General features: G+C 48.7%; 7 protein-coding genes across 7 annotated transcripts; 3 read left to right on the forward strand and 4 right to left on the reverse strand.

Annotated features, from left to right (window-relative positions):
• Positions 1 to 68: 68 nt before the first annotated feature.
• BO95DRAFT_392374 (uncharacterized protein) lies at positions 69 to 2,736 on the reverse strand (the record flags this gene model as incomplete). The annotated part of the gene is made up of 4 exons (XM_025583644.1): positions 69 to 1,299; positions 1,348 to 1,685; positions 1,779 to 2,096; positions 2,199 to 2,736. The coding sequence occupies 4 exons, from the start codon at positions 2,734 to 2,736 to the stop codon at positions 286 to 288; spliced, it is 2,208 nt and encodes a 735-aa protein (XP_025440730.1). The 3' UTR covers positions 69 to 285.
• A 992-nt stretch (positions 2,737 to 3,728) lies between these two features.
• Positions 3,729 to 4,976, reverse strand: BO95DRAFT_416771 (aldo/keto reductase). The gene is made up of 3 exons (XM_025584397.1): positions 4,801 to 4,976; positions 4,424 to 4,704; positions 3,729 to 4,360 (listed from the first exon to the last, which is right to left on the reverse strand). Exons 1-3 carry the CDS (start codon positions 4,861 to 4,863, stop codon positions 3,814 to 3,816), a joined length of 891 nt encoding a protein of 296 aa, XP_025440731.1. The 5' UTR covers positions 4,864 to 4,976; the 3' UTR covers positions 3,729 to 3,813.
• Positions 4,977 to 5,061: 85 nt separating this feature from the next.
• BO95DRAFT_444307 (YdiU domain protein) lies at positions 5,062 to 7,468 on the forward strand. Its single transcript, XM_025586855.1, has 6 exons — positions 5,062 to 5,620; positions 5,692 to 5,701; positions 5,758 to 5,788; positions 5,847 to 5,997; positions 6,048 to 7,153; positions 7,228 to 7,468. The coding sequence occupies exons 1-6, from the start codon at positions 5,263 to 5,265 to the stop codon at positions 7,426 to 7,428; spliced, it is 1,857 nt and encodes a 618-aa protein (XP_025440732.1). The 5' UTR covers positions 5,062 to 5,262; the 3' UTR covers positions 7,429 to 7,468.
• A 2,883-nt stretch (positions 7,469 to 10,351) lies between these two features.
• On the reverse strand, positions 10,352 to 12,078 carry BO95DRAFT_366698 (WD domain protein; the record flags this gene model as incomplete). Its single annotated transcript, XM_025582758.1, has 2 exons — positions 10,352 to 11,864; positions 11,930 to 12,078. The coding sequence occupies 2 exons, from the start codon at positions 12,076 to 12,078 to the stop codon at positions 10,352 to 10,354; spliced, it is 1,662 nt and encodes a 553-aa protein (XP_025440733.1).
• A 312-nt stretch (positions 12,079 to 12,390) lies between these two features.
• Positions 12,391 to 14,828, forward strand: BO95DRAFT_444311 (SAE2 C-terminal domain-containing protein). Its single transcript, XM_025586856.1, has one exon. The coding sequence runs from the start codon at positions 12,531 to 12,533 to the stop codon at positions 14,742 to 14,744; it is 2,214 nt and encodes a 737-aa protein (XP_025440734.1). The 5' UTR covers positions 12,391 to 12,530; the 3' UTR covers positions 14,745 to 14,828.
• A 307-nt stretch (positions 14,829 to 15,135) lies between these two features.
• BO95DRAFT_366485 (peroxisomal membrane protein PEX16) lies at positions 15,136 to 16,472 on the forward strand (the record flags this gene model as incomplete). The annotated part of the gene is made up of 4 exons (XM_025582751.1): positions 15,136 to 15,289; positions 15,352 to 15,387; positions 15,461 to 16,295; positions 16,349 to 16,472. 4 exons carry the CDS (start codon positions 15,136 to 15,138, stop codon positions 16,470 to 16,472), a joined length of 1,149 nt encoding a protein of 382 aa, XP_025440735.1.
• Positions 16,473 to 16,478: 6 nt separating this feature from the next.
• BO95DRAFT_444313 (ribonuclease H2 catalytic subunit RNH201) lies at positions 16,479 to 17,967 on the reverse strand. Its single transcript, XM_025586857.1, has one exon. It carries the CDS (start codon positions 17,807 to 17,809, stop codon positions 16,748 to 16,750), a length of 1,062 nt encoding a protein of 353 aa, XP_025440736.1. The 5' UTR covers positions 17,810 to 17,967; the 3' UTR covers positions 16,479 to 16,747.
• Between the last annotated feature and the right edge of the window lie 69 nt (positions 17,968 to 18,036).

An 18,036-nucleotide genomic window follows, 5' to 3' on the forward strand; every position in this document is an offset into this window, starting at 1 on the left:
AAATGGCACGGTAATTCTTATGGTAGTTTTATTCTATAAGGGTTGAATAGCTCTCTTACTACGTGTGCACTAGATGTGGGGATGCCAAGGTAAAGCACAGTCACAATTGTTGGGAGTAGATCATGATCTAGAAAAGGGCAAAGAGGTGCAACTCGGACACATGACAAGGTAGGTTGGTATCATAAAAGAAGAATTGGCAGCAAGCTCCAGCATACCACCTCAGAGCGCTCAAAAGCCAAGGTGGAAGATGCAAAGGGGATATCGAGCAATTAAAATCCAGCTGAGCTAAGCATCAAGTCTACTGCGCCACCCAATGCCTTCCTTCGTGCACCACTCTTTCAAAATTGCGCAACTGAATTTGATAATCTCCGAAGGTGTACTGGTTTTTCTCAATGGAAGAAAGTACTCGATGGATAAGTCACCAGCTTTTGAAAGTGGCTTCCCCTGCTCCGAGAAATTCTTTGATCGATTGGACCATGTGGCAGGGAATTCACTAGCAAGGACGTTCTCAGAAAGACCGCGTGAGCCCTCCAGCCATAGCTTTTGAGACTCTCGGTAACACTCAGGAAGTCGATGCTTCAGCTCGTTGAATTCCCTTCGGGCTTTCCTATACTCGTCCAGTGCAACCGCTGTCCCGTCGCTGCCCAATGTAGAAATAGCAGTATGCTCTTCAGGTACAGCTGTAACTGCAAGTCTTTCCAAATCAAGTGCATGGATTGCATCATACGAGACAGCACCAAGCATGAGACATAGGCTGTGCAATCGGGGATAGGGTGCACTGTTTTTCTTCACCACGCGCCAATAGGCAAGAATGGACAGCCATGAAGAAGAATCGGCCACTTGGCGACTTAGAGCCTTGAAGTGGTCATCTGCGACAAAAGCCAGGATGAAGCATATGATAGCTTCCACAGCCGTAGCAACCGCGAGTTTTTCATCGAGAACAGTCGCGTTATCTTTAGCTGTATGACGTTCCGCGGCATGCTTCAGTTCTCGGCCAAGGTTCCCATATTTCTGGTATTGCTCCTTCCACGCCCGACGCTCACATTGCCGAGATGCAGCGCTACCTGTTTGAGGAGATGGTGGTTTGGTAGGTGTCGGCCACTCTGCTGTATGTTTCACACCGGATTGGATGGGCATTCTCTCGCCAGTACCTCCAGGCACTTCATATTGACCAGAACAGCTGGAACTTTTGCCTGACGTTGACTGCATCTGCTTTGACCTATCCTGCAGGAGCTGTTTGGTATGCGGGCTCGGAAATTTGGGTGACTGGGGCTGATCAATAATGATAGGAGGTTTTGACTCTTTCGAGCATTCTTTCGAAGACATATTTGCCGTGTCATTTTTGACTTTAAAATCGTTGCGAGATAACTTGCTACCATTCTCTGCACGCTCAGATGCTGTAGCCTTCGCTACAGCTTGTCCAGATATTGTAGCATGAGAAATATCAACACTTCTTACGGGTGAGCTTGATGTACCTATCTTCCTCTTACCGGAGAACTTTAGAAGGGCTTCAACGCGCTTCCTGTTCGCTCTGCCATACCTCAATCTGACGATAAACTTCGTTCTGGCATGACTTGAGTGGTAACTCGTTCGTGTATCCACTGAATTCATTACAGCGTCCTTGGGTAGGTGTTGAGAGCCAACTTTTGTAGTTGTAGTTCTAGATGAACCAACGTCCGAAGGTTCTTGAAGGACACTCGATCTTCTAATGGAACCAGGGTTCAATATTTTGTTTTGCCGGCTGGAAATGGGTGACAAGCTCATGTGGGTAAAGCCACGAACAGCAGGTTTGGCTTTCTGCAAATTCGAAGCATCAATATTTGACACATCTGGGCGCTGCAAGGAGTCTAAAGACACAGAATCCACATTTTGCATCGACAACTCTTTCTCCAGATCCGGTGGAAGTGTTGGAGATAGAAGTCGAGGCAGTCTCGGGCTGCTTGAGACTGGGGGCAAAGTCGGTGATAGGAGAGCAGGAAGTCCATTGCTCCGCAGTCGTCCCACTTTGGTGGGTTCTACTGTAGGATCAGTAGACAATTTGGTTTTTTTAAAGGAGACATGGCCCTTCCCAGTTGATTTCATTGGCTCATTATCGGCTTCAAAAGGATGTTTGCGATCCATATTCTTGTCACCAGGCGAGGATTGCACGTTCCCTGGAGCCGCCCTGTCTACCGATCCCTGTATATCGTCAACGAAACCACTGGCTTTATTGGTTGATTGGCTTCCATTGAGCGTTTGAGCGGTCGATGATTGGGAAGGGGCTTCTTGATTGACAGGGGAGCCAGAAGGTGCGGCTGACTTTCTCCTGTTTTTGTAATCATTTAGGCTTATTTTCTTCTTCAGGGAACTATAAGATGGTGTGCTAGCTGCACTCTGAGGCCCGGATTGCTGATCAGACATCACGTTTCCTGCACTGTCAGACCAATCACCCACAGCGGCTAACAAGGATTCTTCGTCGTGATGAGTCAAAAAAGTCATGTATTGGAGTTGCTGTTCCTCTGGCGTGAAAGGGCCGTCATCACTCACCGCCCAGTTGTTGACAAAGCGCCCTCCAAGACGGAAAGGCACATCAGTCGGGACAGTAAGGAGGAAGGGGTAAAGTGGAAGGACTTGATCTTTAAGTCGCTTCAATCGCCGATCAATGGAGTCTTGATCTATATTGGATCTGTGTTCGCTCGCTTTCTTGGTTCCTCTCGATTCGGCGTTCGCGGGGCGACGAAATTGCTCTCCAGACATGGCAGTCCGTCAAATGGATGTGTGAGAGATTGACAGCAGCTAAAGCAAGCATGCAATTCCTTGTAAGAAGGTCTCCACCCACACTTGAGCTTCCTAGCTCCAACACCCTTCTTTGCTGGCTTCTTTGAGATGGCTGTGCGTTTGCATGTGTTATTTGCGATCTGGATTCCAATGGTGTTGAACATCCAAGCAGCGTTATCGCATTCGGTCTGGTGTCGTGATTCCGGTTAGCTTCTCATCAGTTCGTGATCGATCTATATAGTGCCCCACGCCTTGATCTGATCCTTGGGTCTCCTTCGAAATCCCGGCGTCCCCTTCAGCCGCGCATAGCCAGCTACCGTGGCAGAGCCTGTTCAACAATATTCAGTCACAGACCCTGCGGTCCACAGTAGTAATACTTCCTCTATGCAGATGAATTTTCAGGAGTTTCGGCTGCCCTGGACACGAGGTGGATTGCCGACTAGAAGCCGATGCCTAATATACTGCACTATCGAGCGCCCAAGCCAATGCCGAACCTATGGCTGTAGTATCTGGCCATAAGGATAAAAAAGAAACCCCAAACCCAAGAATTAGGATAACAGATGTCCCTAGGCTCACAGCGAAAGGGGAGTAGAGGGTCAATGTCGAAGATGAGCCGAACGGAGTTTGTTGTTCAGTAATAGGTTAGGTCAATGCTCCGGCCGGGTTCTAAGCGGAGCCGCTTGGCAGTAACTTGATGGGCGCGCGGAGGGTGTATGGTGCAGTACTCTCCGTACTCCGTCCGTATAACAACCAGTACATAAATCAGTTCTCGGCTCTAATTCACAAGAATTATTGAGATATCGACTTCTTGTTTGCCATCAATTCCTTGTTGTATCTTCTTGAAACCTTCGCTTTCCATGATCTTTCCTTGCTGTCCGAACTCTCAACGCAGACCTTAACTTATGTAGATGTTTGTGGAGTCCTTGGCAAAGGTACTCCGTACAGGCCAGTTGAAATCAGATTCATTGGCAAGAGGTTACCGTTTAACCTCGTACACACTGTACAAATACATAAAGAGTTTAACCTCGTACACACTGTACAAATACATAAAGACCACTATGAACGGTCGGAAGGAGAGAATTTATTCCCCCAGAACGCTCGAAAATGCGCCTGCTGGCCTAGTCTGGACACCTCGTTAACTTCCTTGGGTGTCAACTCGAAGGCAAGTGCACGCAAGTAGCTGCTCAGGCGGGATTCTTTACTACTGGTCGTAATTGCCACGGAACCACAATCCATAACCCATCTCAACAAGATCTCTCCCTCAGTGACCGCATACTTTTTGGCCAGACCGGACAACATCTGATCAAGGGGACCGCCCCTGGCGCGATTGATCGGAGTTAAGGGACCATAGCTAGCAGTTGTAATCCCTCTGTCTCGATGAAATTCTAGCAAACTACCATGTTGAAGGTAAGGATGGAACTCGACCTGGTTGATCGACGGAGGCGTTGTGGCTGTACCCAAGATGGCTTCAAGGTGCTCCTGGAGAAAATTGGAAACTCCTATGGACCGGGCTTTGCCAGCGGCCTTGACCCGTTCCATGGCAGCCCAAGCTGTCTGTAGATCACCATCGGACTCGGCAAAGAACGGCGAATGGATCAAGTATCTTTATCTCGCCCATAAATACTTCACGGGTTTAATGTAACGGATCTAGGTACGGTATACTTACAAATCGACGTAGCTGAGTTGGAGCTTCCGAAGACTCAGATCGATGGCCCCCGGGATGTCAGCGATGTTGGTATTCACCTTCGTCGTCACAAATAGGTCTTCCCGATCAACGCCACTTTCTTTGATGGCAAGACCCATCTCAGGCTCCGTACCATAGACCTCAGCCCCATCAAGGTGACGGTATCCCAATCGAATAGCCGTTTTTATGGAATCGACAAGTTCGCGATCTATACTCTCATCCGTTGCCTTCTTGTACCAGGCAGTCCCACTGCCGTACCCAAGCTGTTATGATCATTAGTATTTTGTGAGCCGGAAGACACTGCCGGTAAAAAGAGGCGTCGAGACACGCGACGGAGAGAAAGGCATGAAGCAACTTACCAGTGGAATGTTTATCCCATCACTCAATCTGACAAAGGGAAAGTTCCGGGCTGTGGACGACATTGGGCATACGTATGCTATCAATCAAGAGCTGTGATTTGTGAAAGTAAATCAATGTATAGGCCTTCCAGAAAAAAAATCCCCAAACTACTCATATATAGTAAGCACGTATGAGGAGTCTGAAGGGTTGACGTCATCTATAGATATGCGGTCAAGTTTCCGAACCTTAGCGGAGAGGCGCTAAGTTACTCCGCAGACATTACAAGATCTCATCATTACCTATAACAAGTTTCCGAATGAGACACAATATAGAAGCTCGTATCGGCTCACTCTTGATGAGCAGTCCGCACCACAACTCTCATGGTCACCATCAATGCTCGCCTGGCATATCCCTACGTTAGGTTAGCATTCTTCCGCAGAGTGCGTACAGGGTTGTGGATGCCTACTAGGCGTTTTCACCACATGGCTTCATCATTGCAGAAATCCGGCGAAGGGCTTTCGCTGCGCGAGCTTTTCAAGTCCAGTGTCTTCACATCCAAGCTTCCTGCCGACCCTGCGTTTGAAACACCGGAAATATCGCATCGAGCTCCTCGTGAGGCTCTGGGACCGCGCTTAGTAAGAGGTGCGCTTTACACGTTTGTGAGGCCCGAGCCAGCAGAGGAGTATGAGATTCTGGGGGTAAGCCCGAAAGCCTTGGACGATCTTGGACTCGCAGCTAGTGAAGCAACAACACAAGAATTCCATGCCCTGGTTTCCGGAAATGAATTTCCATGGGACCAATCTAAGGGTGGAATATATCCTTGGGCACAATGCTATGGAGGTAAGTCATGCCACACTCACACCGTTTTCACATATAGCAATCATGGAAGGCAACTGAATGACATTTTGAAGGGTGGCAATTGTACGTTACAGGATTCGTGGATTGGTAGCCCTATGCATCCTACTGACAAATGGTAGTGGCTCATGGGCTGGTCAACTAGGGGACGGGGTGCGTGGCACCTGGCCGCAATTGAACCTAATATATGTATTGAATTGACATTGAGCAGCGCGCTATAAGCCTCTTTGAGAGCTCTAATCCATACACGAACATTCGTTATGAGCTGCAGTTGAAAGGAGCTGGACGGACGCCCTACTCACGCTTCGCTGATGGCAAAGCTGTGCTTCGGTCGAGCATCCGAGAATACATTGTCTCTGAAGGTGGTTCCCCAAAGAAATGCTATACTGGCGGAAACTAATTCCTCCTTAAGCTCTTTCGGCGCTCGGTATTCCAACGACCCGGGCCTTAGCCATTACTTTATTGCCGCGATCGAAAGTGTTGCGGGAGCGCATTGAACCGGGAGCTGTTGTAACTCGATTTGCAGAATCTTGGCTCCGTATTGGCACTTTTGATCTATTGCGTGCACGTGGAGACCGTGACCTGATTCGAAAGCTGGCGACATATGTCGCCGAAGAAGTTTTCCATGGATGGGAGACTCTCCCTTCTGTTGCGTACTCAAATAATGGTCAATCCTCGCCGGCCATGGATAGCACATCCGGGAATACTTCAAAAAACGAAGTAGAGGAACATCAAGGTTTGCAAGAAAACAGGTTCACGAGGCTTTATCGAGAGATTGCACGCCGCAACGCTAAGACCGTTGCTGCCTGGCAAGCCTATGGCTTCATGAACGGTGTTCTAAATACGGACAACACCTCGATTTGCGGCTTGTCGATGGACTTTGGCCCTTTTGCATTTATGGATAACTTTGATCCCCACTACACGCCCAATCACGATGATCACCTACTGAGATATTCTTATAAGAATCAGCCTAGTATCATCTGGTGGAATCTGGTCAGACTTGGTGAATCCCTCGGGGAACTTATGGGGGCAGGTGACCGAGTGGATCATGAAGAGTTTGTGAAAGAAGGACTGACTGAGACCTCTGCACCGGCCGTAGTCGAACGTGCCGAAAAACTCATTGAACAAACAGGCAAGGAATTCAGGGCTGTATTCCTGAGTGAATACAAGCAACTTATGAGAGGGAGGTTGGGCCTTCAAACGGAGAAAGAGACAGATTTCCAGGATTTGTTTTCTGAAATGCTTGACATGATGGAAGCATTGGAGTTGGATTTTAACCATTTTTTCAGGAGACTTTCGAACATTCCACTTTCAGATATCGAGACATCAGTTCAAAGAACGGAAATGGCGTCGATATTCTTCCATAATGAGGGATTTGACAGTGTCAGCTTAACAGAAGCAGCAGCTAAAGAACGCATTGCACACTGGCTTGAGATATGGAGAACTCGCGTCTTGGAAGACTGGGACACGGACAATGATGTTGTGAGGCAAACGTCAATGAAATCGGTAAATCCAAGCGTATGTTTCTCTCGGGAGTGAGAATCGAGATATTTGGAATATTGTGGTTGTCCGCTGACTTGAGTATCACATAGTTCCTACCACGTGGCTGGATACTTGACGAGGTCATTGACCGCGTGGAGCACAAGGGGGACCGAGATATACTTGGACAAGTGATGCAAATGGCGCTGAAGCCTTTTGCCGAAGATTGGGGTCTAGATAGAGAGGAGGAACGGCGGTTCTGCGGTGATGTTCCGAAATTCAAAAGGGCGATGATGTGCAGCTGTAGTTCATGAGATTTTTTGTCTCTTGTGAATAATCAATATTCTATTTATACAATGGTAACCTTGTTTAGATATGTTGTAGGTGCCCTGCTCGTTCAGTTCCCTTCGAGTCTAAGATGCTACCTCAAAGCGAGAGTCTGCACCGCCTTCTAGATAGCAAGAGTAAAACTACGCAATGATGGAAACAATTAGACAAGGACACATGAAGGAAGGGTACACCTCGAATTGCCATGCGGTGAATATAAGGAAGTAGGAAGTTCGAATATGTCAGCAAGGATGTCCAATATAGAGGAAATTCTGTGGAATCGATGTAGATTGCTGTTAAGATAATTCCATTATCGTGGACAAAAGTCTTCTGCAGCACACAAGTGATTTCATCTATTTGTCCACCCGCAACACAATGCACCTATCAGTCCTCAACCTGACCTTACTGCCTTCAAGCAAGACAGCAGATCGTTCATACAACTCCATGGCGGAATAGATATCTTTCGGATATCGAACAGACCAGATATGGTTGATAGAGGTATTCAAAGCCTGGCTCGTATGCCATGTCAGAGATTGGCTTCAGGATAAAGCGGGAGAAATGAATTGCAGATCGTCAATGAGAGTGCGATCGAGGTGCATATTCCCGTGTCTGGTCCCATGCGAGACATCGTGACAGAAGACAAACAGTCCAGAGTGCATTCAAACTAGTTAGGGCAGGCAGCCTGAACGTGTCCAGGTTGCTTGCAGTTGTAACACACGCGTTCACCCTTGGCTTCGGTGGGGCAATCGCGGGAAACGTGACCAACTTCACCGCCTATGTGATCGTCAGTTTCGAAGCTGAGGTCGACTGAGCGGGATCATACTCACAGTTGTAGCACTTCTGGCCGTTAGTGCAGTCGCGAGCCATGTGGCCGAAGCCACCGCAAGAGTAGCAAGTCTGCTGACGGCCGCCGAAGCCACCGCCATAGCTGCCACCCTGGGGACAGTTTCTCGCGATATGGCCGACCCGACCACACTTGTAGCACTCCTGACTACCACCAGCAGCGCCGTAGCTCTCGCCCGAGCCAGCCTGAGGACATTCGCGGGAAATGTGACCAGTGGCTCCACAACGATAGCATGATTTCTCCTTCGGGGCTACCGTACATTCACGACCTGCGATATGTCAGCCGGGTCCGCCAGGATCGAAGTATACTGCATCAGTGAACAACTTACTGACGTGTCCCTGACCTGAGATCGGGAAATCAACAAGTCAGATCAAACTTAACCGCTCAACAGCTTGACAGCTTCCAGAGGCCAGTAGCCAATAGTCAAGATAACGAGAAGGGGAAGTGAATGCGAAAAGGTCTGTGGGAAAACTGACCACCACAGTTGTAGCTGCAAAGTATTAGTAAGTGATTTTGTTTCAGCCAGGAACGCGATAATCCTCACCAAGTAGGGGTACCCTTCTTGGGGCAATCGCGGGCCTAAGAATAGTCAGACTCCTTCAACGACAATGCCACGGCACAGGCCGACAGGGACGAGCTATGATGCTCTCCGCCAACTTGTTCTAGGAGTAGGCGATGTTTACCTGATGCGAGGCATCGCCGCCTAAATTGCAAAAAGAAAAAAAAAAGGTTAGTGTCTATAATACCCAGGTGTGCATGATAAAATGATTTGTTCACTCTCTGGAGGAGCTTTGTGCAAGTTGCTGAGGCCAGATCCGCGCCTCAAGCGTCCCGGGAAAGAGAGATTGCAATATGTACTCGGTTCCAATGGGACTAGAAACAAGAGAAGAGACTGGTGCGACCGGGGAAAACTTCAGATTCTGGATGCAAATATGACTTGACAGCCAGGGAACAAGGTATTTTCTGGCTTCAGCTTCAGGACTCTAGGACTCTGTAGAGGCCAAGAGAACTGCTAGCCAGAATCGCGCCCTCGAATAATGTTTTGTTTGTTTCAAGAATTGTGTAGACTCACAGTTGAAGCATCCACGACCTCCAGCTTGGAAACTCATATTGTCTTGTGGAGGAAAAAAGCTGGTTTAAGAGGGGCTGAGGTAACGAAAGAGGGGAAGAAGGGCGGTGATTTTGGGAATTTTTTTTTGTGAGGATGGATGGAGGTTGAGGGGAAAGTCTCGGCGATCAGAAATTTAGTGGCAATAATGAGCAGGAAGAGAGGAGTCACCCTAATTAATGCAGACCATAAAACAGAGATATGCTAAATCGGTGCGGGGGAACCTGCAGGGCTTTAACACTAAGAACCGCCGCAGTGCCGCACACAACGCCAAGGAACGAGGGCACTTGACAAATAACCTCTTTTTCTCTCTGCTTGGATTTCACTTACAATTGCGGTGTAATTCAGTACTAGCTGAACAAATACAGAAGGGCATGTGGTGGTAATAGTAGAAGAAAGAGGATTCATAATTAGTGTGTCAATAAGGGGGAGGGCCTCACTCAAGTAGATCAAAACAATCCCCCACTCATATCTCTCTCCACCATATTCTCAGCGCCACACGATGCCTGTCTATGGATTGACCACTTTGACTCATCAGGCTTCTCTAGCGAGGCCATCCTGATGAGGCTGGGGGTCAGTTGGCAGCACTGAGGAATCTCTGCCTACTCATAAGGAAAGCGTGTTGTTACCAAGAGGCGCCTGAGCTTGTCAGTCAATCGTAGCCTCGCTTCATCCAGGGAAACCAAAGACTAAGACAGGAGGGTGAGCCGGAAGGTGAGCCGGACGCAGGGCCATCTGCTATGTTATATATCAAAACTACAAAAAGGCATACCTCCCAAGGTCCCCTTGAACCCCACCTCATTATAAATGAAGACCACATAAGTAAATGTCACTTGACAATTTCACCTACTATAAATGAAGCCTGCCGTGGATCTGAGCATTGAAGCACAAGTCTCCTTGACTGGAATCCCACTGGCTGGAAAACTCTCTATACGTAGAATTCTCGATCTTGGCCCACTCACGTGAAGTCATAACATTCCAGCATGTGCACGTCAAGTCCATCCCCACGCAGTAGGAGGACACATTGATCATCAAACCCAATACAACCACTTATTTCAGGCATGTGGTACGGAAATCCTGTGGTTTGCAGCAGAGCATTGGCTTTTGTCGGAGAACTCGACCTGAGTTCACTGACATCACTCTGCCTATTTCCAGGACTAACTCGAATGCTTTTTCCATGTCTCCGCGCTCGTTGCCTCCCGAAAGCTGAGACCAGGGCTTCGAGTTCCCACACTCTTACCTCATCTCCCCGGGAGCTTACCGATACCGCCCTGCCACGATCACTCACTTGCACGGCCGACACTGAGGATGTATGACCCCAGAGCCGCTGTGCACCTTTGACATACAAGCCCGCGGACGTGGAGACAACAAGGTACACGGTTAAAGTATTGTCCGTGTGTGACGTTATCAAGTAAGGGTGTGAATAAGAGACGGAAGTTGGGGTTTCCTGATGATGTATAGCGGGTTCAGCCGGCCTCATGCACAATCCGCCCTTGGTATTTGTTGCACCCCACGCGCACGGCGTGTCGATCCTCGAGTAAATCTGACCAAGTGGCGGACAAACTCCATACTGAGAATCCACGGTTGTTGTGAGCCGCGAGCACTTCTGCTGTAAATCACTCAGGCTGAAATGTAATTCTTGAATTCCCAAAGACCAACCGCAGCCGACATGGTAAAAGCTGTACACTATAGAAGATATGATATCAGAGCCTACCGAACGGATCGAGATCGACAGCGGCTCTAAGATGCTGTCTGCCTCGAGACATGATAATAAAGCCGGTTCCTTGGGTAGCAAACGGCTACGCGCATCGGATTCGGTCGTGATCTTGAAAAGTGACAGAGCTTTATGGTCGGATGCCAAGAGGATGTAGGGGTAAAGCGAGGCTATTGTAGTGATGCTGCCGCTCGTCGATCCAGCGCAAGTGGTGCGGAATTCCAGTGCTGATGCAGCAATGTCCAGGTTATATATCCCGAAGTGACCGTCTTCGAATCCAACAACAACCTCGATTGTATTCGGGCGAGAACCAACCATTGCCGTCATTGCTGTGGGCAAGGCAGCTAGAGGCGTTCGAAGTTTTGCCAAAGAAATCTCTGCGAGGTAGTACGCGGGAATCTTGGTAGACTTAGCTCGAAGCCAGTTGTCCCGGTCGACAGTGAAAATAATACCAGCACAAAAAGCGACCAATGCTGATCGACCATATGGGTGAGAGGACTCGAGTTCGGTGACACGACAGATTCCTTTAGACCAATTGTGCCTAAGACGGTATTGGCCCTTCCAATCCATAGACCTTCCTTCATCTGCAAAGTGACCATGATCCAGCCATGTTGACACCTTAGGAGAATATCGGACCTCTGTATGGGAGAATACGGTACGCCTCACGTTTGCTAATCGAGGTCGAATCCATCGGTGATAATAATGTCGCTTCCAGATTTCTGAATCTTCTGCAAGCGCCTTGAACCGGCATGACAACCTTCCTCATAGATTTTCGTCAGCTCAAGTTTTTACAGAGACGGGTTGAGCAAGACTAGGACGTACCGTTGACAGACTATCAAAGACGGGACTGGTAAGAATGATAATATGTGGAGTAGTATTTCATCGGAGAGAGAAGAGATTATATTGGGTTGGCGCGCACGTTTCGAGGGAAGGGGTGCTGGGTTTCCATCTTCGTAATGTCGTTTAGACATTTACCCAGTAATAGCCACGAAGCAAGCACTAGTTACTCGGGGCGAAAGATGAGATACAACAACGCAGGAATCGACAAATTAGTTCATGATTGCCAAAGCGCCATGCTGTACGCCTTTCAAATGGACATGGTTAGGGTAGCTAGTTAATTAACTACTCGTAAGTTACGCAGGCAGCTGGTTGAACAGATTAATTAGTAACTTAGTTACATGAGATCAGCGCTTACTAAGGTCGAGCTTATGCGACCCAGAGAGATCATAAAACATCACGGAGGCATATCTTAAATTGCTTGGCAGATATTTGGCACTGTAAATCCAACCCCTATGTCCCTTTAAATCAAACACGTTGACTAACTGATTTGCTTATTCCAGTCATATTGTTATCCATAGTACATAAATCAGAGAATTTTACCATTTATGTGACCCTTCATTCGCAGATTGATCATGTCCTCGTGATGGAGGCTATTAGGACGCTTCGATCTTCTCTCACTCGAGCACTAGAGAACAGCTTCGATGAGGCTATCAGAAATGTGAAAGCCGAGATTTCCTACCACGATGCGAATACACAATCGGCTGAACAGAGGGCCACGAATGCGGAGAAAGAACGGAATAAGGCTATGGAAGAGTTGGACTCGCTGAAAGGTGCCATCGCTCTCCTACGGGAAGAGCTACGCCTTACCGACTTTGAGTCCGAAGACGACAAGGTTTCTACGAAGAAGTTTCGGGACTTTGAAGTACGATATGCCCCAAACCAGGTCTTACATCACCTCAGCCATGCCTCCGGTGGTGACATCGCAGATATCAACCCGTACGCGATCAAAGCCGTTGCTGAAGCATATACGGCTCTATATGGGGAGACTCAGGAGCTTGTTATGGCCTCGTGCGAGCTCAGAAAACAAGTCAAACGATACAAGGGAAAGTTAAAGTTCTGGCAAAAGTGTCTCGAGCTTGATAAATTCACTTTGGTGCTCGAAGGCACAGCAATGGAGTTCAGATGCACTGGAAAGATCTCTATTGATACCCAGAGCAAGCCGCCGGCCGCAAACCCATCCACTTCTGTTCCCGTGTCGGGCTTAAATGGCCATGGCATTGTGGATGAAACCGCGACCTCTCCACCAGAGGTTTTGGGAAGGAACCATCATGATAATAGTGATGCAGGTCATTGGGGCGCAAAGAACAGAAACTGGAGCAGATGCGACGGTTCGATTCGAATGTCACCAGCGCAGCCAACACTAACACAGTCGGGCCGGTCCGAAATTGAGAACGTTATTCCAACTGCCCAGGTTTCTACGTCGGGGATGAAAGCACCAGAGTCCGAGTCCATAACATCGCAAAATGCCCCGGAAAACTTTATGAACCAGTGTTCAACCTTGATCACAGGTGTAAGAAGAGCGGCACTGAATTCTACCTTGGTTAAAGATGAAGATCTGTCTCAAGAACCGTTGCCCAAACTATCATCCGCGTTAAGAATTGTTGGCACCCAAGATCTAGACGAAGTTGGTAGTACTGTCGAAACCCCCAGAAAGAGGAGGAAAGTTCGAAATAGTGAAGTACAAGGCGATGCCTCGAGAACAAGTACCCCAGCAATCAGTGAAGATAGTCAAGACGCCGATCCACCTCCGCCACTATTTTTCTCCTCTCCAAAACGACCTGTTGTGCTAGAATTTAGCAATGCCAACCCTGGAGGTGGAAGACGTGCTCGATTGCCAGAACAACCTCAAGAAGAAGCTCAAACGCGACCCGCAAGTGCCCACGTATCTTCAATCCTAGAAGATGGCGATGAGAGCTTCTCAAATCTACCTTCAAGGAAGTTGCACAGAACATCTGGGGCAGGAGCTTCAGGTCTCACACTAGCCAGCGAAACTACCACTAATCAGCGTCTGCAGGGTCTGCTCGAGGGGCATTCACCTGCTAAATTGGAATTGCAAACACTGCTAAGGGACTCGGGCGTTTCAGAAAGGGCTCCCAAGCGTCCTTTCGCAATGATGGAAGAAATACCCACAGTAACTTCCAATCCTGATGGGTTTGAAATAACAGAAATGCCGCAAATAGCCCCAAACAATGGAGCTTCGAGAACCGCATCCGTTAATAATTCCCTGTTGCCTGCAAGGGACACTGCAGTTCACCCCGCAGGAGGTTCTCTAAGAGCACGGCCGGTTCAACATCTTGACCTCAAAGACTTCAAAATCAACCCGGACTTTAATCAAGGTTATGACTATGCTTTTCACAGCGTGGCTCACAAGAAGACTGAAGTGAATTGCGCCAAGGGATGCCCCCGTTACGATTGCTGTGGGAAGAAATTTCTAGGTTTGGCACGAATGAATGGCCTTCCAGCAGATGCAATGTGCTCCAGTCAGCAGCGCGAAATGAATGACCAGAGAATCCTTGAAGAGTTTCTTGGCGACAAAGAACACCTGATCAGTGAAGAGGATCGGAATCATCTCTTACAAGAAGTAAAGGCGAGGCTGATAGCCAATGAATTTGGGAAACACAAGCAACAGTATCAACGTGCCGGGTCCCCGCCCGGGTTTTGGCGTACTGATATGCCTAGCACGCAAGAATTGGAACGCGACCACCAGGAAGCCAAGAGGCTCGAGAAAGACCTGGTGAAGGACAGGTATAGAGAAGCAACGCGGCCGGGAGGTGTCTGGAAATTTGCGGATGAGTGAGCAGGTGTGGTACATGATCATTGTGGAGCCTCCATACTCAGTCCATATACGTACATATCAAATCTAGTATCTTGGTCATCGGTGTTAAGTTACTCGGTAGCTTTTCTGCCAGATACTGTTCAAAGGCCATAATGCGACACCGTGCCAAGAATCCCGGGATTCAGCTGAACCTCGGCAGGCAGGGCGGTGATAAGTGTATGATCCCTTGGCAGACGCGGCACACGTGCCTCATCTCCCGGGGATTGCCCACTGCCATCCGCGGATGAACCTGATCGTCCTGTGGGCATAGCTCTCCAGCTGAGCCTGACTGCACCTAAAAACGGACTGCTTCCGCTCGCCGCTCTGAACATTTTGCGACACCATCCGTACTATTCTTCTCCCTTTCGTGGAGATGGACGCTACATGCAATACTGAGAGTGCCGCTTCTGCTGCCCTGCTACGACCATCAAGATGGTTGCTGTTGTACGAAGAATTTGTAACCAAGAACGCTAGCTCCGTAAGCCAGGTAGAGTCGGCGCTGAGATCCCTAACATATATCATTCCAGGTCAGGACCACTGGCCTGTTCAACTACAGTCTCCGGGGAGGAGAAAAGCTAATGTCTTCCAGGGCGATACCGAGACTCGGAAATAAGTTCGGAGTGTGGTATGTTGCCCCAGCTTAGTAGTGCCAGACTGCAAATTCTGTCTAATTGCCTAACTTTGTGTGAATTGCCCAGTACATTCGGGAGTCCAGCTACTGTCCCTTTATCACAATGCTCTTGTTTCTCGAGTTGTTTCCAGATTACCGCCGACTATCCCGCGGCCGATACCGACTCCTCACACGCGATATACTAAATATTGGACGTCTCGCTCTTCGCTCTATCATAAAGTTGCACTTGCACTACAGATGGTCCAGTACACAGAACTGCTCTGGGAGATGATTGCCCGTCGACGTGGGGAGAAGATCCGTTGGCGCGTCGTCATCTTCATTGAAGCCATAAAGGCGGTCTGTCGTCTATTACTTCTTCGTCTTACAAAGTCCAGGCCATTGGTTACCCCCCCGCTGCCTGAGAGAGACATTGATCCCAGATCGCTAGAAAAAGTGGACAGCGATTGGAATGGGATGCAGACGCCCGTTAGCGAACGATCATCAAATTTGAGCTGGACAATGCCTCGGACGGGCTTATCTCTCCCGTCGCTGCCAGAAGTAAATGATGTCTCCCATTTCCTGATATCCAAGGTCCTCACCGCCGACGACATCAAAGCCCCCAAGGCTCTATTGCATCGCGTTACTGGCCAAGGACAACTAGCTGAAGTACTATATATCCTTCGGCCAGTGGTCTACGCGCTAGCGTTGCAAAAATACAGCGAAGACAGGCATAGCTGGAGACCTTGGTTGGTTGGATTTGGCCTGGAATATGTATGCCGACGGCTTGCTAAGTCTGACTTTCGAGAAAGAGTTGCCGGCGGCCTTCGAGGACTGACTGGGCTTGAACGTGAGGAACTCAGAAAAAGAGGCTGGGCGATGGGTTGGTGGGCCATGCGGGGGGCTTTCTATACGAACTTGACCAGGTGCGTGTTCCGGGCCTACCCTTACAGCGGCGGAAGAACACTAATGATTATAGACCTTGGCTACGCAATTTGACTGGGAAGATGAAGGGCAAGCCCCTGCTTGACTTGGTAGGCAGCGTCATTGACGACTACGAATACCTATGGGATAATTACTATTTTTCAAGTGCGACGTTGTGATCTTTCGTCCCTTCAGTTGCACTTGCAACTCAATTCAAATTTGTACTACTTATTGTCATGGCTGAGATTCATTTAAGACGGCCCTGTGATTGACTGGTCGTAATCCGTTTGCCCTTACTGACACGATCTCACCTGGTTTCCCCCACATCTGAGGTCTGCAGTCAACGGTTTGTGGATGTTATCTCTTTTTGGGGTATCATGATGTATGTGAACCGGGTATTGAATTTGTCATTGTCGTCATAATCCTCGACTGATCCGAGGCATTGTATGCTATGTCACAGAATGTCTGTTGACCTCGACCCGTACCATTCTCGCAGTTCATGGTATAATCTGGTGTTGGCACCGGCAGATGTCAAGAGGAAGTCCTTTAGCAGTGAATAATCTTCCTCCGCCGGCCAATCGACTTTCGACCCTCCCTTCAACTCCAACATCTCCTTTGCAGTTCCCCAGCTGAAACGACATTCGGTTCCCCACCCGAAGATAGGATCCATATTGTTTCGAAGCCAGCCGACACATTTTGAGTCTGAGGGATATCCGCTACCCCAACTTTGAATGGTGGTTTTTAGAGAAGGCTCTTCAGTAGCACATCTTCTTGAGACCTCTTTGTGGCTTAGCTCCAGCGCAATGTCCCTTGTCACTTTGGCTACAACACTTGCGGCGCTGACACAGGGATACAAGGAATCAGCCTTCTTAGCCACTGTTATCTTCAAGGAAGGGAAAAGTTTCTCCAATTTCTGTTGATATGTCACGGGATTCCCGATTGTATCAATGTAGACCTCCCCCACATTCATGCCTCTCTCCTCAATGATGCCTCGGATGATCTCGACCGTAGCATCCATTGCCTGGGCATTGAGATTGTAAGACCCAGCGCCTGGTCGCATCATGCCTGATGAGATGTCGCGTGCTGATAGCAGCTTCGTAGCCCATCCGCAGCACTCAAAAAGCGGATTGCCAGGGGTGCACAACAGTCTCATTAGGTTCATGCGCACCCCGGGCGTAAGCACCTTGCTATCATCGAATCTGTATTCTCGAGAAAGAAGGGAATGGTGAAGCTGCTGCGGCAAAAAAAAGGCACTGTAAACCATCGGGCCTAGGACAGGACCGCGCCCCGCCTCGTCCACACCGAGGACGAGATAGTCGTCTTGTGATGATTCATTACCGGTAGTCGAGTTGGATGAAGCGAGGAAGGGTGGACGTGGTGAAAAGTAGGAAAAGGAGTCGCCAGATAGCATCTTAGTATGATCTATGCTGGGGGGTATGAAGTCGCCTGTGAAAGCCGAAGTTGGAGAAGCTTTTGGAGATAGGTCGCAGACATTATCTTGAGTGGATTCCCCCATCTTCTGCGTTCTGGGGTGTCAGTCAATTACAGGAGACGCGGGTCTTAACTGGGACAAAAATAGGCAAGCATTCAGAGCACAGTAAAGTCAAAGAATTGACTAGCCAAGGCAAGAAAGAAAGGGTGATGAGAATGAAATTGAAAGTGCTGATGTGGTATCCTACCTAGGAAGCCCGAATATCTATCAATCGGCAACATGGGGACGCGTCCCAAACAGTTCAGGACTAG

This window comes from Aspergillus brunneoviolaceus (genome assembly GCF_003184695.1).
Source record: "Aspergillus brunneoviolaceus CBS 621.78 unplaced genomic scaffold BO95scaffold_46, whole genome shotgun sequence".
Lineage (NCBI taxonomy): Eukaryota > Fungi > Ascomycota > Eurotiomycetes > Eurotiales > Aspergillaceae > Aspergillus > Aspergillus brunneoviolaceus.

Coding starts and splice junctions, on each gene's coding strand:
- BO95DRAFT_416771 (XM_025584397.1), bottom strand. CDS start 4,863: ATGTCGTCCACAGCCCGGAACTTTCCCTTTGTCAGATTGAGTGATGGG. Junction 4,705..4,800: donor ATGGGATAAACATTCCACTG/GTAAGTTGCTTC, acceptor TGATCATAACAG/CTTGGGTACGGCAGTGGGAC. Junction 4,361..4,423: donor CAACTCAGCTACGTCGATTT/GTAAGTATACCG, acceptor GGCGAGATAAAG/ATACTTGATCCATTCGCCGT.
- BO95DRAFT_444307 (XM_025586855.1), top strand. CDS start 5,263: ATGGCTTCATCATTGCAGAAATCCGGCGAAGGGCTTTCGCTGCGCGAG. Junction 5,998..6,047: donor AGAATACATTGTCTCTGAAG/GTGGTTCCCCAA, acceptor TTCCTCCTTAAG/CTCTTTCGGCGCTCGGTATT. Junction 7,154..7,227: donor TGAAATCGGTAAATCCAAGC/GTATGTTTCTCT, acceptor AGTATCACATAG/TTCCTACCACGTGGCTGGAT.
- BO95DRAFT_444311 (XM_025586856.1), top strand. CDS start 12,531: ATGGAGGCTATTAGGACGCTTCGATCTTCTCTCACTCGAGCACTAGAG.
- BO95DRAFT_444313 (XM_025586857.1), bottom strand. CDS start 17,809: ATGGGGGAATCCACTCAAGATAATGTCTGCGACCTATCTCCAAAAGCT.